This window comes from Pipistrellus hanaki (genome assembly GCF_964339955.1).
Source record: "Pipistrellus hanaki genome assembly, chromosome: 4".
Classification (NCBI taxonomy): Eukaryota; Metazoa; Chordata; class Mammalia; order Chiroptera; family Vespertilionidae; genus Pipistrellus; species Pipistrellus hanaki.
In genome coordinates this window covers 8,312,585-8,336,026 of record NC_140506.1, presented here as the reverse complement: position 1 = coordinate 8,336,026, position 23,442 = coordinate 8,312,585, and the positions used below count along the sequence as shown (strand labels likewise).

Genomic DNA, 23,442 nt, shown 5'->3' with positions numbered 1-23,442 from the left:
ATTATTTAGAACTGAAGATCAAATAAAGAGCTTCACGGAGAGGAAAAAGCTAAAGGAGTTCATCACCACCAAACCAGTATTATATGAAATGTTGAAGGGTATTGTTTAAGAAGAGGAAGAAGAAAAAGATTTAAAAAAATATATATATATGAACAACAAAATGGCAATGAACACATACCTATCAAAGTAAACAAATGAGAAACCTAATAAACAGAATAAACTGGTGAATAAAATATAATCAGAGGCATAGAAATGGAACAGACTGAGCATTCTTAGAGGGAAGTGGGGAGAGATTAAACAAAGACCTTATATACCTATATGCATTACCTATGGACATAGACAATTGGATGGTAACGGCCTGGTGCAGGGCAGGAACCGGGTGGGGGGTGGGGGGCAATAAGGGGAAAAAGAGGGACATCTGTAATAATTTCAACAATAAAGATTTTTTTAAAAAGAAGTGATTAACAGCTATGTTAAAGGATGGCTTTTAATGTTATGAGCATTAACTCATCTAATTTTTATACTGTAATCTTGTCTTGCCTCTAAGATATGCTTGATGTTACAGCATACTTATTTTATAGCTGAGGAAAATAAGGCTCCGAGACATTAAATCTGTAACTTACTCAAGATCACACAAGCATTAATACCTTGAATCCTACATTCTTTCTCACACCAAGTGTCTTCCCTGACTTCATTCATTTTGCTAACCATCAACAGCCTGAATTATTTACTCACGATTGCCCTCTTTAGAGCCATCTTTTCTCATTCATTTAGGTGAGGATGTGAATGTTTTCTGGATTTAGCAAGAAGAGAAAAAGGTTAATAGCAGTTTTTGTTCCTAATTAAAATGATTCTCAAGATGACACGATTGAGAAACATGAAGCCCTGCTTAGAATACAGGGCTACACTCAATTTGGTGAGATGTTTCTAACAGTAGAGAAATATTTTTTTTTTCTCCTTTTCATGACAAATATTCATCTTTATTTGATTTTAGCCCTGTCGGGCCTGACAAAAGCAGCAATTTACACACGAGGTCTACAAAAATTTTCTGTGCAAGCCGATAGCCACTAGCCACTAGCCACGTGCAGCTGTCTGCCCCTTAGCATGGCTGATCACAACGCAGATCTGCAGAAAGTGTGAAATGCACATTGGATGTTGTTAGAATGAAAAAAAAAACAGAAAAAAAAACCCCATATCATTCATATTTCATATTGATTTCATGTTGAGGTGATACCGTTTTGGGTATGATGGGTTAAATACATTAAAACCCATTCCAGCCGGGACCGGTTTGGCTCAATGGATAGAGCGTCGGCTTGGGAACTGAAGGGTCCCGGGTTCGATTCCGGTCAAGGGCATGTACCTTGGTTGCGGGCACATCCCCAGTGTGGGGTGTGCAAGAGGCAGCTGATGGATGACTCTCTCATCGATGTTTCTAACTCTCTATCTCTCTCCCTTCCTCTCTGTATAAAATCAATAAAATATATTATAAATAAATAAATAAATAAATAAAACCCATTCCACCTGTTTCTTCTTACTCCTTTCATGTGGCTTCTAGAAAATGTGTAATGACTCGCACTGGATATTTATTGCAGGGCCCTGGGACGTGGAACAGAGGGGAGTTTCATTGAAAAGTAGTGTATTTCCTTAAAATTACTAATTAAGGGAATTAGTAAGCGGGGGAGGGGGGGGGGGGGAGGGAAGGGACTGAGCGGGGTCCGGGGCTGTGATCTGGTCCCGGGCTGTGATCTGGCCCAGGGGCTGTGATCTGGTCCCGGGCTGTGATCGGGCCCCGGGGCTGTGATCGGGCCCCGGGGCTGTGATCTGGTCCCGGGCTGTGATCTGGCCCCGGGGCTGTGATCTGGTCCCGGGCTGTGATCGGGCCCCGGGGCTGTGATCTGGTCCCGGGCTGTGATCGGGCCCCGGGGCTGCAGTGAGCGGCGGGCGGGGCGGGCAGCCCCCCTCCCCCCGGGGGTCCCCCGGGAGCCGGCCCGGAGCCGCCGGCCTGCGCGCCCCCGGAGCCGCGCGTCCGCGAGCGCCGGTGCGGCCCACGCCCCCTCCCCCCGCGTTTTTATTCCCGCGGCTTCAACCGCCGGCCTCCCGCTCCCCTCCTCCGGGCTGCACGGCGGCGAGCCGGGCGGGTGAGGCGGCCCCGGGCGGCGCGGGCCGGGCGGGCGGGCGGGCGGAGCGGGCGCCGGGCCTCCGGGCCGCGGGGGGCCGCTGTGACGGCGGGCGCCGCGCGGGGGCGGCGGGAGCGGCGCGGGCGGCGGCGCGGAGGGCGGGCGGGAGGCGGGCTCGGCGGCGGCGCTGCAGCAGCTGCCGTCGCTCCGAGGCCCGGGCCGGGCCGCGCCTGCCGTTCCATGAGCCCCGCCTGAGGCCGCGCCTGCCCGCGTCCCCAGCGCAGCGCCGCGGCGGCGAGCGGAGCGGGAGGGAGGAGATGTCGGACGGTTTCGATCGGGCCCCGGGTGCAGGTCGGGGCCGCGGCCGGGGCCTGGGCCGCGGAGGGGGCGGGCCCGAGGGCGGCGGCTCCGCGAACGGAGCGGGGCCGGACGAGCGGCCGCAGCCCCCGGCGCCGGGCCTCCCGCAGCCGCCGCCGCCGCCGCCGCTGCGCCAGCCGCGGACCGCGCCGCCGCCGGGGCCCCGGGGCGAGCCCCCCGCCGGGCCCGCGCGGCCGCCCGCAGGTACGGAGCCCGCCCGCCCGGCCCTTCCGGCCGTCCCGCCCCGTCCCCCCGCCGCCCGGGCCGCGGGGCCGGTGGGCACGGCCCGCGGCGGGTCCCGGACGGGCCGCGGGGCCCTTTGTGCGCCGCCGCCCGCGGGGGAGGGGCGGCGGGCCCGGGGGAGGTGGCCGCCGCCCCCTCCCCACCCCGGGGGGGAGACATCTTGGCGAGCAGCGCCCTCCGCTCACCGGCCCCGGCGCCCAGCCCGCCGAGGCCCAGCGCCCCCGGGGCTCCGCGGGCCTTTTGTTCCCGCCGCGGCTCCCGCGCCCTCCGGCCGGCCCGCACGTGGTGGCGGCGCTTGTGTGCCTCCAGGATCCAGCCCTTCCCCGGAGGCTTTGTCGGTGCATCGCTGATTGCACAAAGGAAGGCAGGCATCTGATGCCCCCCTTTTTCCCCCCCTTCTTTCCTTCCTTCCTCCCTTCCTCCTTTCCTCCCTCCCTTCCTTCCTTCCTTCCTTCCTCAGAGCAAACGAGACCCCAGGACAACTCCCCCCAGCTGAACTCGGAGCCCGCGATGGCCAAGCCCCAGGTGGTGGTCGCCCCAGTGTTAATGTCCAAGCTGTCCGCGAACGCCCCCGAATTCTACCCTTCGGGTTATTCCAACTTCACAGTAAGTACACGGCCTCGGTGCAGCCCGAGGTGCCCGAGGACCACCGGAGGACGGGGCTGCTGCCTCACGGATCCGCACCCGGCCTGCTCTGCGCTGCACACAAAGGCGTGCGTGCGGGAGCCCGGAGGAAACGGCACCCGCGCCCGAGGGTGTTCTGTCCTCACGTTCAGGGTATCCGCATGGGAGCTTCAGAGTAGACATTCTCGTCCGTTTTGTTCTCAGCATCTGCAGAGTATCTGGAGGCGGATAAACTTGATGCAGGCAACCCCCTCTCCCCCCATCATTGTATAAAACTAAAAATTTTTTACCAGACTTTATCAGTAACACACAGAATAGGGGCCTGGCAAAGTTTATTTTTAATTTGAGTTTAGTGAGATAGAACCACTGATAGGTTTGGGGTGAATCAAAGTGGTTTTGAGGCAGACTGATTTGTGTAGGTTTTTGAGTGTTGAGAAGTACACATCTGGGCTCTGTTACAATAGATGGCTCTAAATTATGGTTATGCGAACATGTCGTGGGGGGTGTTGATAAAGTGTTTAGGTATAAAGAACTTGGAAGCCTCCAGATACATCTTTGTCAATAACATAAAATTTTTTTTAAATTGGTCATGTTTTTCTTAAATACCCCAAGATGGAGCAGCACAGTTGGGATGGGGAGAAAGGAATGTGTGTGCTAATAAATGCTTAGCAATTAATTGTAGGTACGTGGGGCAGGACCATTTGGGATTGGAGAAATAATAAGTTTAGCATTAAGTCCTATCTTTCCCACCTTCTTAGCTTTATTGACATAAAACACACAGAATAGTGCACATACATGTTAGCTCAAAGATTCACAAAGTGAACGAACACTCGGGCAACCAGCACTGAAATCGACAATAGTTTTGCCCCTTCTCAAAGTTTCTATAAATGGAGTTATCCTGAATTGATTCCGTTTGTTTCTCACTTTCGGTCTATCAAAATTCGCCCCTGGTGTAGCATGCACTTGGAGGTGACATTCCATTGTGGGACTGTCCCACGGTCCCATTTGTCTGTTTATCATTGGGTGGCTTCCACTTTGGGGCTGTTATGAACAGAGCTGCCATCTCTGGCCATGTCTTGATGGATACACACCCTTGCCTCTGTTGGGTACATACTAAGGACTGGAATTGCTGGGACAGAAGGTAGCTAGCTTTGGTAGACACTGCCTACTGGTTTTCCTGAGACTTCAGTGTACGCTTGGAGTAGTGTGTGATTTCCAGTTGCTATTTATGCTTGACCACCGCTTAATATTTTCTCCTTTTTAAGTTTAGCCATTCCGGTGGGTGTGCAGTAGCTAGTAGTTTCAGTTTGTACTTACCCAATAACTAATGGTGGCACACCATGCATCTGAGACTACATCAGGAAAAGGCTTTGGGGCCGGAAAAGGGGAAGTGCAGGCATAGTGGGAAGAGCATCTGGGCTGAAGGGAGCCATCAGTCATGTCAAGTAGAAGGGAGATCAGTTTGGATTCTTGCCAGAAGGTTGTATTTGGCCCAGAGAGGAGAGAAACCATTGGAGACCTGTGAGCAGTTGAATAAACACTTAAGGGTACTTACCTCCTAACAGCCGCAGAGTTCTCCATCTGTTTTTCTCCCTGGTGACTGAGCTGTTTTATGATCGGAGGGATGCGGTTTTTTCACGGTTCTGTACCAACTAGTTTTACAAGTGGCTCCTGGGCTAGCTGTAAAGCAGAGTAATGGCTGTGTTAGTCTACTTACTCTGAGCCACTGGCATCTTTTAGGCGTCCTTTGATATCCTCTCATAGATCAACTGCTTCTCTGCTTAATTCCCTAGAACGGATTGCAAGCTGGAAGCCTGGAGCTCGCATGTGGCCTGCAGGTGTGTCTTCTTAGGCCTTGTTTTTTTTCTTTTTAAGGATTTTTAATAAGTCACCAATACTTAAATTAGTTATTGCAAATCTTAATTTTCTGATGTTTCATGAAATCATAAGATTTAACCATACTAGGCTGTTATTTTGGTGAAAATTGGCGAATAGAAGCAGCTGCTTTAGACGGAGTGTGTGAGCTTGAATTTATACACTGGCTTGCTTCATTTGCTTGGAATACACCTGGATTCTATAAGCATTCAAGTTTGCCACTCTGCTCTGGTCATTCTCCAGCCTTTATCCTCTAATCATCTGCCAAGGCTAGGAGTTTTTCCCCAAGCCAGTTAGTCTCCTGACTCTTAGGATAAGATCTTTTTTCTTTTCTTTTTCTTTTTTTTTCTTTTTTTTTTATTGTTTGTAGATATAAAATATTGATAGACACAGGTATCAATATTTTTTTAATTTATTTATTGATTGTGGTATCACATAATTGTCCTCATCCCCCCATTCCCATCCCAAACCCCTCCCCACAGATGCCCCCAACCCCCTGTTGTCTGTGACCACTGGTTAGGCTTATATGCATGCACACAAGTCCTTTGGTTGATCTCTCTCCCTTTCCCCCACCCTCTCCTACCTTCCTTCTGAGGTTTGACAGTCTAGATCTTTTTTTTTTTTCCTTAAATCCACACCTGACAATATATTTTTATTGCCTTTTTTTTTTTTTTTTTTTTTTTTTAAGAGAAGAGAAAGAGAGAGAGAGAAACATCAATTGGTTGCCTCCTGTATGTGCTCCGACTGGGGATCCAACCTGCAATATTTTGGTGTACAGGCTGATGCCCCCTGGCCAGGGCAGGATCTTGTGAGGGAAACTTTGTCCTACAGTAACCGTAATCCAAAGTTAGGTATATTCGCTCACTCAGTCAGCAGCAGTTTAACACCAATCCTGAGTCAAGCACCGGGGTGCAGCAGTGAGCAACGTGGACAAAAATTCCCATGTTCGTGGAGCCTCCAATCTAGTGGCCTCCTGGCTTGTCTTCTGCAGCTCCTTGAGTTTTCTTCTTAGACATGAAAACCTATTGCTTGGTGTCCTTTCAGGAAAGCATGCTGCCCTGTGCTGCCAGCTCAGTTGGTTAGAAGATCCTCCTGATACTCCAAGGTTGCAGGTTCAATCCCTGGTTAGGGCACATACAAGAATCAACCCATGAATGCATAAATAAGTGGAACAATAATATTTCTTTCTTTTTTTTAAAATATATTTTATTGATTTTTCACAGAGAGGAAGAGAGAGGGATAGAGAGTTAGAAACATTGATGAGAGAGAATCATCGATCAGCTGCCTCTTGCACACCCCACACTGGGGATGTGCCCGCAACCAAAGTACATGCCCTTGCCCAGAATCGAACCCGGGACCTTTCAGTCCGCAGGCCGACGCTCTATCTGCTGAGCCAAACCGGTCCCGGCAAGTGGAACAATAATATTTCTATATATGTTTCTTCCTAAATTAATAAACAAAATTTTTTTAAAAAGAAAGCATGCCTTTTCTAAAAGCTGTTATGATAGGCTTTTGCTGTGCTCTCTTAACCCTTCCAAAACTCTAAGCCCTTCTATCTCTAGTCCTAATCCCACTGCTAGAATTCCTGCTCTCTGTCTCTTCTTACCATTGAGGTCTATATCCTTCTATTCCCCACCATTGTTTTTCTTTTGTTTTTGTTTTTTTAACGAAAGCCTGGATATGGCAGTCAGAAAGTCTCCTACCCCTGTACGCTATGATGAAATTATACAGTCACTTACTGTACATATTTCCCTGTCCATGAGGGTTAACAGACAAACGGCAAGCCATATTAGCTTTTTTTCAGAAGTTGTCAAATATCTATTAGTATAATGAATCCTCATGGCCTTGTCAGTTAGCTACATGTGGCCATTCTTTTTTTTAAATATATTTTTATTTCAGAGAGGAAAGGAGAGGGAGAAAAAGATAGAAACATCAATGATGAGAATCATTGATTGGCTGCCTCCTGCATACCTCCTACTTGGGGCATTGAGCCCACAACCCAAGCATGTGCCCTTGACCGAATCAAATCCGAGACCCTTCAGTCCGAGGCTGATGCTCTGTCCACTGAGCCAAACCCTCTAGGCTACATTGGCCATTGGGTCTATATCCCTGGCCCTCCCCTCCCATTGCAAATCTTAGATCTTATTATATCCATAAATAGATAAAAATCTTAATTTTGATATTGGTATTGTCGTGAAATATTAGTTTAAACGTTGTTAGTCATGTTGCAAATCTGCCAGGGATGAGAAGACAATTCCCTGCCTGGCTAGATGGAGCCCTTCTGTTAGAACATTGGTCACTGGGCAAAATTAAATGGACTTGGTCTGGCTGGTTTGGCTCAATGGATAGAGCGTTGGCTTATGAACTGAAGGGTCCCAGGTTGGATTCCAGTCAAGGGCACATGCCCAGATTGTGGGCTTAATCCCCAATGAGGAGGTGTGCAAGAGCCAATCAATGGTTCTTATCATTGATGTCTCTCCCCCTCCCCTCTCCTCTCCTTTCCTCTCTGAAATAAAAGTGTTAAAATTAAGTGGACTTTATAATAAAATGGAGTAATATGCTAATTAGACCGGATGTCTTCCGGACATCCTTCCTGACAAAGCCAGGCCGGAGGGAAGCCAGCCTGGGTCCCGGGTGCCGGTGACCAGAGGAGGGCCTGCTCTTGCACGAGTTCTCGTGCGCCAGGCCTCTCGTTTTATTAATAAAATAACTTTTATCATATGAAAGATCCTTTAAAAAATTATTTGTTCTGGAACCATCTCGACCTAAAGCTGCCTCATGTTTATTTCAGCCAGTTGCATGCTTAAAACTTTTCTTTTTAACTTTGCATCTATAGGAACCCTATGAGGATGGCGTTGAGGATTATCCCACTCTATCTGAGTACGTTCAGGATTTCTTGAATCATCTTACAGAGCAGCCTGGCAGTTTTGAAACTGAAATTGATCAGTTTGCCGAGACACTGAATGGCTGGGTTACCACAGACGATGCTCTGCAAGAACTTGTGGAACTCGTCTATCAGCAGGTAGGTGGGCGAGGAGTACGTAGCGTGGGGTGGTCCTCAGGTAGCTTCCTGGGAGCCCAGGAGTGGTGGCTGCTCCCTGAGTGAGGCCCGGTTCACGTCCACCTGCCTCCACACTTTTAAAAATATATATTTTATTGATTTTTTTTTTTACAGAGAGGAAGGAGAGGGAGAGAGAATTAGAAACATCAATGAGAGAGAAACATCAATCAGCTGCCTCCTGCAGACCCGCCACTGGGGATGTGCCTGCAACCAACGTACATGCCCTTGACCAGAATTGAATCTGGGACCCTTGAGTCTGCAGGCTGACGCTCTATCCACTGAGCCAAACCAGTTAGGGCCTGCCTCCACTTCTTAACTCTTTATGGTTCATGGGAGCTTTTAGGTCTTTGTTGTATAAAATTTCTATTGTTGGGGATCCAGGGCTGGAGCCAGATTGCAAAGTGTTGCCAGGGCACTAGCCTGGCATTGGAAGGGGCTGCCAGCACTTATGAGGAAGGCTCCATAAGTGCCATACCTTTGTCCCGCCCCTTTATGTTTTGTGGGATCTGAAATTAACACATTAAAAAGACTGCAGTACTTTCTCCTCGATGTTGAACAGTAGAGCATTATTGGAGTAGGGGAGAAAAAAGATCATGGGAGAATTTTTTGTCTCATAATTGAGTCCTTAAAAAAAAAGGGGGGGAAACCACAGAACACCCTGTCTTGTTTTAACATTTCTGCTTGTCTTTATTTAAAACTTTCACAGATTTACATCTTAATTCTTTGGAAATCTAATATCTAGATTATTTTTTCATACAAAGTTTAGTTTTGTTGCTAGTATATTGTCACAGACACATTAATGCTATTTTAAGGAGGGAAAGTAGAAAACTATTTTTTAAGGCAAGTAAGGTCATGTAGGACTGAACAAAAACGGAGTAGGAGGGGAACATAATAGAACCTCCGGTATTTAAGTCACCGCTAAATGAGCAACGCAAACATGGAATGTATAGGAAGGGTGATTATGATAGCAAACAGATTGGGTTGTTGTTGTTTTTTTGTTAGCTAGTATCTCATTTGACTATATTTCCAATTTGTTCTGGGTTGTTACTGGATCCTAATATTACTTAGCCCAGCAATTTTTGAGCCATTTTTTATCTCATGGCACACATAAACTAATTACTGAAATTCTGTGGTAGACCAAAATATATTTTTTGCTGATCTGACGAGAAAATAAAGATATAATTTTGACTCATTCACGCTATACAGCTATTGTTGTGTTGGCTATTGTCATTTTTTGTTTGACAACTTACGGGAAAAGAGGTCAGTGCCCCTGACTAAATAGTCAGGTATTGCATCATTTAAAAATCAGGGTACTTGCCACACACATCCATCGAAAATCGACCTAGCCAGAAACACCTGAGACTGTAGGAAGAGAGAACCGGTCTGTTTGTCCTGATACCTACTTTCAGCCTCTCAATGGACTGAAAAAATGTGAGATAAGAAATGGAAGAATTACACGCTTGCTTAAACTTTTTCTGGTTTTTCTTCTGTCTATTCTAGCTCCTCAGGAGGCTGCCTGTCATAGTTCTTAGGGCGAGCAAGGGCTGCAGCCTGACAAACACAGCTCCTGGGCTGGTCTCCTAACACATCGCGGACCAGTAGTTTTGTGGCTAGCCTTACCCAGTGGCCAGATGAGTTTCTATGGAACGAGTACAAAAAATGTTTCACATAAAGGTTAAAGGCACTCTTTAAAATTAAATGCCCATTGCATTTTGAATTATTTATTACATGTTCTTACAAGCTAATATCTTTTAAAAATTCTTCTGATTGGCCTCAAGCCTTAGAAGAGAAAACACGAGAATTCTTGTGATCCAGCTGCAATTTAACATTCTGTGGTCAGTGATACATAGATTCGCCAGCAGTTCTGAAATTCCACTGAGGGAATTTACTCATAGCAACTAACAAAAGACGGCCTGTTGTTGAAAAAGAAAAATGACATTAAATATCCATATCCAACTTAGATTCTTCCCCAAATGCCAGTAAATGACAGTGTGGGGATTTTGAAAGGCCAGAAGCCATAGGACTGAGGTGGGGAAAGAGAATGGAAGTCCAGTTTGGGGCTAGAAAGCAGGTGGGACAGTGTTAACTGACTTGGCAGATCTAAATAAGTTGAATTTCAAACAGGTAAGGATAGTTGAGAATCTCTCTGATTTATAATGCAGAATTTCCAAAAGACGAGGATAAGGAATGAGGCAAAAAGATTGCTAGAGAATCTTTAAAAATTAGATATTTTTGTACTGAGTAGCCAGTTTGAAGTTTTATTGTAGCCCTTCTTGAGAGATTACTGAAGAAGGTACTCCAGCAAAGCAAAGGAATTAAAGGGAGGATGAAGACCTGGGACGAGGAAGCGGGAATTTTACAGATGTGTGCGTCATCCACGGTGGTGAAGGGAGATCCCGAGACAGTAGCCAAGTGCATAGCAGTCCGGAGGCCAGGCTTCCCCGGAGTGGGCCGAGGCTCCAGGAAAGAGTGCCCTGGTAGGATGAGCACAGGTGCTTTGTTGGAAGATATAAAATTTACAAACTAGTGAGCTTAATAAATCAGTGAGAGAGAGATAAAAACTAAAGTGCTAGAAAAAAATCTAGTGTCTAGGAAAATCAGTTGTATAAGAAAGGAATAAGCATAATACGTGGTTCAGCTGTAAGTGGAAACACAAAACTAAGGAATAAAATATGGTATTATTCTGTTGGAAGGTGGGAGAGTTGGGAAATAGTGGAAGAGTGTGGGATTAAGCAGGGTGAAGTCTAAATGCTCATATTCCATGGTAGGAAATAGTAAGAAGAGATGTCTAAACTGAGGGATCACAGCTCATGCAGGCAGAGAGAAAACATGTTACCTGCAAGAATCTGAGTGGGTGTGGGAGTAGCGAGACTGTAGTGGGGAAGCAGGAAGCTTTAATAGCCTGTGGGACTTGTCATTAAATTGTGTGTGATCATTTTACAAGTAAACTAAGAAAACAAGCCATGCCAATAATGGGAAGAGTAGACTTTTTGAATTTGAAATCTGAGAAGTCAGTCTTCTTGATGAGAAATGTTTAGGGTCTTGGGCAAGCAAGAAAATAATTAAAAATAAAAAGATCTAATAATTATTGTATAAAGTACTTACAGCATCCCAAACAATACTGAACACTCGACATGTAGTTCATTCATTTCCTCCTCAGTGATTGCATGATATTATTCCTATGCCCATTTTACACTGATCTTAACAGAGAAGTGAAATGACTTGTCTGATGTTACCACAGCTAGTTAGTAGCTCCAGCATAGAGTCAGAAGGGCATCAGGACATTTGTTAGATCTGAACTCTGGTTAACTACCTTTGTGACCTTGGCTAAGTCCCTTAACTTGTATTATTTTTCTTACCTAACGTTTGGTATGAAGTATGTTCTCTACTATTTAAAGGCTGCAGTGAAAGTTAAACTTCTTGAGTACTGCTTTGGCTATTTCGTACAGTCTTTGATATGTAGTGTTTGCTCACTGTCTCTCTTTTTTTTTTTTTTTTTAAATGGCTTGTCCATTTGAACTTCCTCTTCACCCCAGGTGTTTTGGGGCGTTCTTTAAGTGTTAATCTCACACACCAGATCTCACTAGTCACCACTTTAGGAATCAAGAAACTAAAGCTCAGGGAGGTTTCATGATGGCCAAAGTCACAGCACAAGGCGTGGGAGCCTCACTGTGGACGACTGATGCCAGAGTCGGTTCCTCCTGTTGCTGAGAAGCAGCACAGAGCAATAGTTTGGCAGATACTCTGATTTATAACTGGCCCAGTGCAGCCGGGTACATGTACATATTTTGTGCAAATGTGGGTTAGTATAAGACATACTGTCTGCTTGCTTTCTGGGAAAGGATGGGGGGAACTTGCCTTAAACATTTTCCTTTGTACTTGCTCTGGCTCTTGATGTGATGCTGGGAGGGAGAGTTGACATATCGGTAATTGCCTTAGGCCTGGCAGTTATAAAGGACTTGTACATTTTTCTTTACAGTACGGTTGTTTGGGGAGCAGAAATGTTTCTCCTCTCTGGGATGTTGCTGTTTGCATTAATGACGATGTCTCTGTGTCACACAAAACTTTCTTCTTTTTGAAAGGCCACGTCCATTCCAAATTTCTCCTACATGGGAGCTCGCCTGTGTAATTACCTGTCCCATCACCTGACAATTAGCTCACAGAGTGGCAACTTCCGCCAATTGCTACTTCAAAGGTCAGTGTGAATATATGAAATTAAAGGAAAACTACTTTTGAAGGTTCTAGAGTTTGACCATTCCTTTTTTCCAAAGACTGTACATTAGAGAAAGTTGCAGGGGAGAAGAGAACAGACCATTCTTACTTACACAGTATTAAAAGTTTACATTTATATATATATATATATATATATATATATATATATATATATATATATATATATATATCCCAGTCTTTGTCTGTAGCGGTCTCTGCCTTTGGTTTTATGCTTAGAAAAGCCTTTCCCAAGTTCTTAAAAATGATCCCATGTATTTCTTAGTGCTTTTGTACTTTGGTTTAAGCAAGGATCTGATTTATTAATTGCCATGTGTTCAGCCAGTTTTTCCCATACCCCTTTTTTGAAATGGTCCATTTCCCTGTTGATTTGAACTGCTTGCTACCTTTATCGCACCATATCCTTCTATTAGGGTTTTGATTCTGGACTTTCATTATATTCCATTCATCATTTGTTTTATTACCATGATGTTTTTTAAAAGCTCTAATTTTTAATGTCTGGTCTAGTTAGTTCCCCTTTGTTTTGTGGAATAATTCTTGGCTGTTGCATGCTTTTTTCCTCCAGTGAACTTCAGAATCAGCATGTGAAATTATCTAACTCTTGTTGGTATTAGATTTTTTTGGGATGACACTGAATTCATAAACTAACTTGGGGGAACTAACTTTCTTATAATTTGAGTTTTATTCAATGACAAGGTTGTCTGTGTTTATTATGGTTTGCACATTAGTTCTTTGAATGGTTGCACAGTGTGGTTAGCCTGCAGGGGGACGGAATGAAGATGCAGAAGTAACTTCAGCAGCACATGGGGATCAAGCTTACTGCTGGCGGCTCAGGTCCACATGCACTAGAGACACAGCTGGGGAGCAACAAAGCAAAGATGGGCTCCTGCCTCTTCCCACCAAAATGTATTTCAGATTAAATACTATTAAATAGAAGTGAGACAGTAAATACGAGGCAGAAATTGCCAACAAAAACCGTAGGCTGATAAACCCTTTTAAACAAGACATGATCCCCACAGACCCTGATGCAAGAGATTAAACTTAATAGCACAGAGGTTATAATATTTGGGGGGGTCATAAGTTTATATGAGCTAAAGTAAAAATAGGAAAAAAAAAAATATATATATATATATATTACACATGGTAATGACCTCATTTATTTCATACTAGAGGCCCAGTGCGTGAAATTTGTGCACTTGGGGGATGGGGGCGGGGTCCCGCAGCCCGGCCTGCATCCTCTTGCAGTCCAGGAGCCGTCAGAGTCGGACATCCTTAGTGCTGCCTTGGAGGCGGGAGAGGCTCCCACTGCCACTGCTGTGCTCGCCAGCCCGGAGCCTGGCTTTGGCTGAATGGTGCTCCCCCTGTGGGAGCACAGTGACCACCAGGGGGCAGCTCCTGCGTTGAGTGTCTGCCCCCTGATGGTCAGTGCACATCATAGTAACTGGTCGTTCTGCCATTCAGTCGATTTGCATATTAGCCTTTGATTATATAGGATGAAAAGGGGCCTATTAGGAATGAGTAAGAAAAAGACCAGTAGTTTAATAGAAATATTTGGAATGGCTCTGAATGGGTACAGTTTGGAAAAATATAAATGGCAAAGTTATGAAAAGATAATCTAACCTTCCCTGTAGTTAAGGAAACATAAATTAAAGCTTCTGGAAAGCTGTGAGAGCAGGCACTTCCGGGAGTAGGCTGGAAGGAAAGAGGCCCGTCTTCTCTGCTGCCCCGCCTGGCCTCGCAGTGGAACTGGGCTGAGCCCTGCCTCACGCTGGGAAACTCCAGCACGGTGGGCTGAGTTCGGTGGGCTGAGTTCGTTAAAGCTTCCCAGGGACTCTCCAGTGTAGCTGTGGTTGAGAAGCCTCTTCCAACTCTATGACTCTGCCCCCATGTGTGCTTCTGCAGTATTGACACTGTTAGATGTCAACACAGAAAATGCTAATCATACAACTGGTGAAAAGCAGGGTACAGTGTATTACCTAGCTTCAGGGTCCTATACACACTTGAAGAAGACAGAAGTTACCTCACAGCAGTTTTTACTGGGTTGCAGTGACTTTATTCTTTACTTTTCTCTCTGTAACCTTTCTGAAATGAGCATGTGGTACTTTTATAATTGAAATTCTTAAGCTTAAAAAGGCTTAGGTTCTTTTCTCTCACCCAGATAATGAGTCATGTACAGGAGTAGGAATTTGCTTTTGCACATACATTCACATATCTTAATGCAGAATAGCTTAGCATTTATAAAACAAAAGGAGGTCATTTCAAAGATTTTTACCTGCAAAGTCATAAAAGAAAGGTCAGAGAAAGGAGAACAGTCAGCAAGGTGCCTGAATAACGGAATTGGCATTAATTAGCTAATCCTTTCCATTATTAACCACAGTGTTCTATTTATAGATATCCCAACTTTTTCCTGGTGAGGAATTAATATGTATGAGAAGGTAACAAATACCTCTGTCTCTGACTCACACAGAGATGTTGCTCATTTAATGCAGCAAGTGAGCATTGGAATCAGCCACACAGGGCCCAGTAAGCTGTCCTGGGTGTATTTATGTATTAATTTTAAATATATTTTTATTGAATTCAGAGAGGAAGGGAGAGGGGGAGAGAGAGAGAGAAACATCAATAATGATGAGAATCAATGATCGACTGCCTCCTGCATGCTGCCCCCTAATGGAGATCGAGCCTGCAACCCCAGCATGTGCCCTTGACTGGAATCAAACCCAGGACCCTTCAGTCCGCAGGCTGACGCTCTACCCACTGAGTGGCGTAGGTGCTTATGTAGGTGGGTTCCGATCTCCGATTTAACCCGAGGGGTGCCTGTAATTTTTATTATGAGTCTATTCAATTGGGGACTTCCCTTTTCTCTGATCTGTATACTGGAAGTTACAAGAATAATGGGCTTCATAAGAATTCATTTTATTTTCAGTGTAGTTGGAGGCCATATTTATCTATTTTAAAAATTCTGTTTCAAAGTTCATGTATTAGAGAACATTTTACAGAGACAGCTTGGATAAAAACAGTGCAGTATATGTGAACCTCATAAAACCTATGTTTTTAAACTTGCTACAACTTGATCTCATAGGTTTATTTTCAACTATCTTATCAGTTTTAGAACTGTCATCTCAGTGAGAGAAGATAACGTGTAATCTGGCCTCTACACTAGACAGGAACATTTTTGTCATAGAAAGTCAGGGCCGTGGTGCATTTTACTTGCCTCTGTATTGCTTGTGGACAACCAGACCAACAAATGGTCATCTTGTGTGCCTGTTTAAAAAATAAAGCAATGTGAGATTCTAAAAAGCTTATCTCTGTTAGATGTCGGACTGAATATGAACTTCGAGATCAAGCTGCAAAGGGGGATGAAGCAGCTCGAAAACGATTCCATGCGTTTGTGCTCTTCCTGGGAGAACTTTATCTTAAGCTGGAGGTGAGGAGTCACTTTCTTCTGTTAAGTACTTGTGTTTAGTAAAGCTTGCGAACAAATTGATCTCCATAAGGAATTGTGTTTACGTTACTTTTACAACATAAAGAGGGAAATGGGAGAGGTGCCTGTCTTCCTGTTGAAGGGCAGGTGCTGGGAAGTAGTGCTGCGCATTGGAAAGTCTTCCCGTGCTTTTGGGAAGCCTCAGTGCTCCATGGGTGTCTGAGCGTTTAACATGTGTAGACATGGGTACTTCTCTGTGTTTTTGCTTCAGGGACGTTAGTACATGTAACATGTTGACATTCAGATGGTGGCTGAAAAACAACTTGACCTACAGGACATAAAGGGAAGAGACTAGAGTTTGGTTTTTATACCCAATTTGCCCAGATTAGGTCTTGGTCCTGTTTTATATGTTAATCTTCCACATAAAATGCATTTGTACAAAGGGTACCGCTAAACTTGTTTGTAAATTGGTGGTATGTGAACATATGCTTGTTAGTAGGCAACTTAAGTCAAGATAGTGCTTTGTAAAGGATATTCAATTTGTTCTTCGACTAGTTAGTCCTAACTAGTTTAGTCTCAGATGCAGGTTTATCTATGTAAGCCTGAAATTGGGGACTTAGCACCATAAACACCGCTGAAAAGACAAGAATCTACCGTCAGGTGTGTGTCAGGGCATCTACAAGTCTACGGCCAATCCAGTGCCCACTTACTGCCCCTTTTTATCACAGACGGCTCAGTTTTATAAAACTTTCACGTCTTAATCTTTTCTATTCTATGAGCCACAGGAGCACCAGTACAAACGTGCCTTAAGATGGCTGTGTTCCTCCTTGGAAGTGCTGGTGCTGTGTGGGGGAGTGGGAAGGCCAGGCCTGGCCTTCGAGCCTGAAGTTCTCCCAGCCAGAGAGCCAAGACACGTAGGCCGTTCTCATGCCAAACGAGAGAATTTGTGAACAGTGTATGAACAGCAGATAAAATGCTGTGTGTTCCCCCCGCACGGGGTAGGAAGCTTAGACTAGAGATGCTTCATGAAGCAGTAACATTCAAGGAGGCTTACATTATCCAGACCACGCATTACATATAAATGTAATATAAATGAAAAATTTGACCTATAATTGACTAGTTTTATTAGAAATTTGTTATATGTAAGGTAAGTCTAATTTGTGAAGATACAGAGTGTATCTCTATGATTTTTGTATCGTTTTAATGTAAAGTGCTTATTTTGCCAACACTTTGTTAGGTCATTTATATCTGTGTTATATTTTGGCATAGTTGCTGTTCATTTTCTTTTGTCCCCAAAGATCAAAGGAACAAATGGACAGGTTACAAGAGCAGATATTCTTCAGGCTGGTCTTCGGGAGTTGCTGAATGCCCTCTTTGCTAACCCTGTAGATGATAATCTAATTTGTGCAGTAAAATTATTAAAGGTAGGTTTTACTTAATTTCTTAAAGTGTAACTAACTGTTCTGCCCATTCAGCATATAATTTGGAGAGAGGAAAGTGTATATATAATACACAAATGAATTCAACATAGTTATTACATTAGATGTTGACATTTTATTTTGCTCTGGAATTTAAATATATTAGAAAAGCAATGCATGCTTCTTTAATGTAAGACGTGGATTTTAAAAGTGAAAAATGGGATTTCTTCGCTATGCCCCTTTCTTTCCCACGTCTGTAGGGTGTGCAGGAGGCAGCTGATCAATGTTTCTAACTCATCGATGTTTCTTCCTCTCCTTCTCCCTTCCTTTCTGTAAAAAATCAATAAAATATATTTAAAAGAGAGAAAGAAAAAAAAAAAAGAATGCTTGTGGTAGGGAAGAATGCTTGAAGTTCTGTTATAATTTTAGAATATCAGTACTTGAATTCTTTCTTTTATTGATCCCTGTGTCTTTTAGTTGACAGGGTCAGTGCTGGAAGATGCCTGGAAGGAAAAGGGAAAGACGGACATGGACGAAGTTATCCAGAGGATTGAAAATGTCGTCCTGGATGCGCACTGCAGCAGGTAGGGGAAGGAGGTGGTCGCCAGGGAGCCTAGTCCTTGCTTTTCCTTTAATCAGCTGTGCTTCATCAGAACAATTGAAATCTTAGAGATTCATCCCCAGAAACCTCTTACAGGCACAGTATTTCACTAGGTGGCTTCTGCTCACCCGGCCATCTTTCCTCAGTTATTCAGTAAATGCCTAGGGGAAGTGCTACTCTCAGTCTAGTAAGAAACAGAAATGCTTGCAGGATGGCCACTGCATTAAAAACCATATAGTTAGTTACATGGAACAAATTTCAAGGCCTGTTTTTTAAAGGGTAAATTGGTGAAATGGTGGTAGGGTCTGGTATCTTAGAGCCTGACAACAGGGTGGGCACACTCACTCACTCCCTGTCTGCCTCTGTCCGCAGAGACGTGAAGCAGATGCTCTTGAAGCTCGTAGAGCTCCGGTCGAGTAACTGGGGTCGAGTCCACGTGACCTCGACATACAGAGAAGCAACGCCTGAAAACGACCCCAACTATTTCATGGTATGCCAGTGTTTGCTGTTTAAATGTTGCTTATTGCTTGAATTCGACTTTGGAAATTTCTTCGAGTTACATAAAGCCATTCCCAGGATTTATTGCCTACTAAGGCTTCAGTGGCTTAGGGTCCCTGGCAGCAAGCAGAGCAGGTAAATAGAAGAGACGTGGGTTCCTCCCATGGCGGGTGGACTAGAGAAAGATCCACCCAGTGGCCAGGGAAATGATGAGACTTGGACTTAAGTGAGTGTAGGGATTCTAGGAAACTGTTTTCCCAGGAAATTCATAACCAAGCCTGCAGTTCAAACTTTTACTTTGTATGTATGTTGTCATAAAGTAAACTAAGAAAATAAAAATGTTTGCCAGGCCAATGATCCCGGAAGCTCCCAACATGACCAAACACAGCAGTTATGGAGGAACTAAAGCCAGGTGCATGGATTTGTGTACTGGTAGGGTCCCTTGGCCTGGCCTGCAGGGATTGGGCCAAAACCAGCTCTCTGAAATTCCCTAAGGGGTTCTGGTTTGCTAGAGGGTGCAGGCCAGGCAAAGGGACCTTGCCAGTGTACAATTGGAGCTGGGGAGGGACCACTGGAGGGCTCCAGGGTGTGTCCGGCCCATCTCGCCCAATCCCCATCAGCTGGACCCCAACAGCAAGCTAACCTGCCAAGGTTGGAGCATCTGCCCCCTGGTGGCCAGTGTGCATCATAGCAATTGGCCAAACAGTTGGACGCTTAGCATATTACGTTTATTACACACGACCAGGGGCCCAGTGCACAAATTCGTGCACTTTGAAAGGAACTGTGGACCATAGTGGGCACAGGGACAGGTCTCGGCCCATCCTCTGCGAACTCTTCCCCCCCCCCCCCCTTGCAATGGACCCCAGTCCTGTCTATCAGAAGCCCCATTTACACCACCACTCCCACACTGATGGCACCAACCCCACTTGCACCAGCTGATGGCATGGAAAATGGATTGGGGCCAGCACTGTTAGCGATGCGAGCAGTGGCTGCTGCCCTGATTGCCTCTCAGTAGCAAGGGGAAGGTAGAGAAGCCCCGAGGGGCGATCGGGGCTGGCAGCTGCTGCTTGCACCCACTGATGGTGCTGAGCGATCAGGGCTGGTGCCGGGCACTGGCAGCAGGTGCGAGTGGGGCTGGCGCCAACATCAGGTATGAGTGCCAGGCCAGGCCATGGCGTGCTGGAGCAAAGAATTTTCAGTAATCACCAAAGGCTTGCCGCAATGACAGCAACCAGCAACCCTCCTTGATCTGGCGCCCCCACTCACCTGCTCCACCACTCAGCTTTGGGCGCCTGCCACATTCCACACCCTACCACCTGCTGCCAATGCCCACAATGTTCCGTGCATGCCCCCTGATGGTCAGCGCGTGTCATAGCGACCAGTTGTTTGGTTGTTCTGTTTCCACATGAGGGTTTTAGATACATAGATTGTTCCTACAACCCCCGTCTCAGAGAGAAAAATGGTGGGAAGGGGGAACCAAAACTAAATCTGAGTGGACGCCGAGTCATGCTGCACAGCAGACAGTTCACTGTGAGTGACAGGCCATAGACAGTGTGAGAACCAGAACTCGAGATAATAGCATGAATCTGGAGAGCAGGGATGTTTGCTTGTTCTTGTGTTGCATTATCGGGTGCAGCTGGGAGGCATCAGCCATGCTTCATTGATAATGAGCTTCTAAAGCAGGGGTCTTCAAACTACGGCCCGCGGGCCACATGCGGCCCGCAGAGGAGTCTGATCCGGCCCGCCAGGTTTTTTGGGCAGTGAGCGCAGCCGAGGTGTTACAGTAGGAATTAGTAGTTCATATAGTCCGGCCCTCCAGCTCTCTGAGGGACCGTGATCTGGCCCCCACTTTAAAAAGTTTGAGGACCCCTGTTCTAAAGAATCGATTGTGAGAGGATGACATGTTTTTGTCACTTTGTTTCATCCTAGAATGAACCAACATTTTATACATCTGACGGTGTTCCTTTTACTGCAGCTGATCCAGGTATCTTGTCTTGCAGTCTTTCCCCCCGGTCTTTGGTAAGATAGGAAATTACAGAAAATCATCCCTTCACTAGCACTGAACTGCAGCTTTTCAGAGACATGCTAATTTTACAAGACACAAGGCAGGATATCAGCCCTTTGAATGGCCTGGGTTTGTGCAGAATGGATGAGTGAGGGCCGTGAATCCCATCTTCCTGCTTCAAAGGGCCCAATACCTTTCTTTCTGACCCGTGGGTTTTCAATCCAAGCCCCTCTGGACCACGTGGTCCGCAGCCTCCCAGCTGCTATAAGGATGTGTGGCTTTCAGTTCCCTCTCGTTTCTGTCATCGGGTGACTGGATGATTTTTGTGAACTCTGTACACTTAAAAGAATGTTTCTTACCTGTTAGCTTTATAATTTAAAATGGTCTCCAAATTGCCAAAATGGAATGCCAAAATATTGCCAGTCCTTTAGCTGGAATTCATGTTTTTAGAAACTGACAATCTTGGGGGAAAACATCTTTACGCAGTCGAGTATAATTATATTATCCTCTTGAAAACTGAGGTAGCTGTTGTTCACAGGAAACTGCTTTTAAGGTAACTAGTTTTAATACACACTGATCCATTTTATTGTTCAAAGGTAAAGACTACACAGACATGCCAATCCTACAAGGTACTCAGGCACTGTTCTTAGGCAGTTGGCAGGTGGAGAGCTATTCTGTCACCTGCATTGCCTCGGAAGCGCCCACTGAGGGGCAAGGGATAGAGCTGAAACATTTATTAGGCAGCTGCCTCCCGCTGTCTCTAGGACAAGGGAGAAAAGCAGATGCCCTATGCTCGGAGCCCGTGCTAGGGTGGCCTCCACCAACGGGAACATGGAAAAGTGGCTGTTCCCTGCCAGCCAGCCAGACAGATCACTTTACCTCCTTGGGGAGGACAGCAAAGCCCAGAAGCCAGGATGTTTGATTGAAATCTCTCCTTGTGGAAGGAACATAGGAGAGAATGGAGAACACGTGTTCTTCCCCACAGACTAGATAGCCAGTATTTTGTCTGATGGAAAGAAGCAGGAGAGACTGTAGACAGCATACCCATAACCTGTGAAATGTCCTCTGGTGTACGCACAGTGGCTCTGATTTCCAACTTACATTTAGAGGAATATTTGTATAAATTAGAGTCATGAGGATGCAGGGGGCAGAAGCCAGCCAATTAGAATAGATTTTGTAAAAGCTATTAAATTAAGCCAACTTGCTAGATGAATAAACATAGCTTACTGATGTTCAAACATTGGATCTCCTTAAATGAAAAATCAGAATGTTAAAATTTCTTAGGAAAAACTGGCTAATACATATTTCCTGGGAATTTTTCCAGCATAAAATTTTTTTCTTTATTTTCATTTTTCTCAGATTACCAAGAGAAATATCAAGAGTTACTTGAAAGAGAAGACCTTTTTGCAGATTATGAAGAAAATGGAACAGATTTATCAGGCGCTGGTGATCCGTAAGTTCTCTTTAGCTACTAACTTTATTTGTGAACTTTCTGTGGCCACAGCTTATAGAGTTTAGACTGGAAAAAAAGCAAATAATGAAAGAATGTGCCTTTTGATTAGATGGTATTATAGTGGCATGTAAGTAGTACTTATTTACAAAAATTTTCCACATAATCATGTTGGAAAACACATGAACTATGATTAAAAAAATATACAAAACTATGATTTTAAAAATGTATCTATAGTTGAGTCCTGACAGGGAATCGAACCATGACCTCCAGTTCCTAGGTCAGAGCTCAACCACTGAGCCATACCAGCCAGGCTTACACATTTTCTTCATGGAAAAACATTAAGCTTAAGAGTCATCTTTGCTTCTTTCACAGGTACTTGGATGATCTTGATGATGAGATGGACCCAGAGATAGAAGAAGCTTATGAAAAGTTTTGTTTGGAATCAGAGCGTAAGCAAAAACAGTAAAGTTAAATTTCAACGTATCAGTTTTATAAAGCAGTTTAGGTTATGGTGACTTAGCAGAACACAGGAAAACAGGAAAATGTGTCACACTTATACCAAATTAAGGATGTTGAGTTATGTTACTAATGTATGCAACTTTAATTTTAACATTCTCTGCCAAAATAAACTTTATCCCCTATAACTTAAAATGTGTATATATATAAGATAGTTTATTATGTACAGTTAATTCCACTGTTTTGGCTGCAATAAAATCGATTTTGAAATAAATGAAATGTTGAAAGTAAGTTTTGCTAGCTGATTAGAAGCTTATCCTTTAAATTCAGCTTTTCTTGAAGGAAAAAGTCTTAGTGTGGAAATACATAATACTGCAAAAATGTAGCATCCTTTTGAAAGATATGAGTATATAGCTTTCATTTAGTTTTACATTGAGTGTCTCAATGAATTGGGTTTCAAATATGAGTCACAATCATAAAAAAATCTCTGGCACTAAAGTCTTAGAATATATAACTAATTTATTTACATATCCAGTTATTTGATACCAAGGGCTTTTAAAATAGAGTTAGAACTTACAACTAAACAACCAAGATTCTTCACTGAGGATACATTGCAATTCTAAAGTGTTCAAATTTTTCACCTGATTTCATTACCCCAAAGTCCAGGACATTATTCTACTTTATTTATATGGCTTTCTCATTTTTATTTGGTAGCATGAGTTGCATTGACTTTTTTACTAGAGAATTTTGCTAGATCTTTGTCACTCAAGTTTTCATCTGCTTTGTAATTGATATACCTTGAGGATCACTTTTCTAATACTTTTACTATAATGTGGTACCACCTCAGTCCTATTTTTACCTAATGTCAAAAATCTTTTTCCGACTAACGACAAGTAAAGCTTATGTACAAAAGGATTGCTTGTAAATATGCATGTAAATAGTTCTGTTAATAACCCACTGTTTCACATTTGGTACACCTGTGTCTGCTACTACAGTTAGCTTTCCCCCTTTTCTGCTTGTTTGTTCAGTCTGGATTAAAATTAGTCTTTGAAAATAAAATTGAAATAGTTTTGTTTTCTCTAA

The 23,442-nt window shown here is 44.4% G+C and overlaps 1 protein-coding gene across 3 annotated transcripts; it reads left to right on the top strand.

Moving 5' to 3' along the window:
- The first annotated feature begins 1,983 nt into the window (after positions 1-1,983).
- On the top strand, positions 1,984-23,442 carry PAIP1 (poly(A) binding protein interacting protein 1). 3 transcript variants are annotated; one of them, XM_084881698.1, is made up of 12 exons: positions 1,984-2,138; positions 3,178-3,323; positions 5,135-5,179; positions 8,053-8,238; positions 12,360-12,472; positions 15,820-15,931; positions 17,227-17,352; positions 17,824-17,930; positions 18,320-18,437; positions 20,375-20,429; positions 21,810-21,903; positions 22,276-23,442. In XM_084881698.1, exons 2-12 carry the CDS (start codon positions 3,228-3,230, stop codon positions 22,367-22,369), a joined length of 1,146 nt encoding a protein of 381 aa, XP_084737824.1. In that variant the 5' UTR covers positions 1,984-2,138; positions 3,178-3,227; the 3' UTR covers positions 22,370-23,442. The 3 variants fall into 3 exon arrangements, with proteins under 3 accessions (XP_084737824.1, XP_084737822.1, XP_084737823.1); XM_084881696.1 differs by lacking the exon at positions 1,984-2,138 and adding an exon at positions 2,241-2,678; XM_084881697.1 differs by lacking the exons at positions 1,984-2,138; positions 5,135-5,179 and adding an exon at positions 2,241-2,678.

Bases quoted from the DNA above. Each gene is read 5' to 3' on its own strand.
- PAIP1 (XM_084881696.1), top strand. From the start codon at position 2,435: ATGTCGGACGGTTTCGATCGGGCCCCGGGTGCAGGTCGGGGCCGCGGC. The intron at 3,324-5,134 runs GTAAGTACACGG...TTAATTCCCTAG, and splicing joins CGGGTTATTCCAACTTCACA to AACGGATTGCAAGCTGGAAG. The intron at 18,438-20,374 runs GTATGCCAGTGT...GTTTCATCCTAG, and splicing joins ACGACCCCAACTATTTCATG to AATGAACCAACATTTTATAC.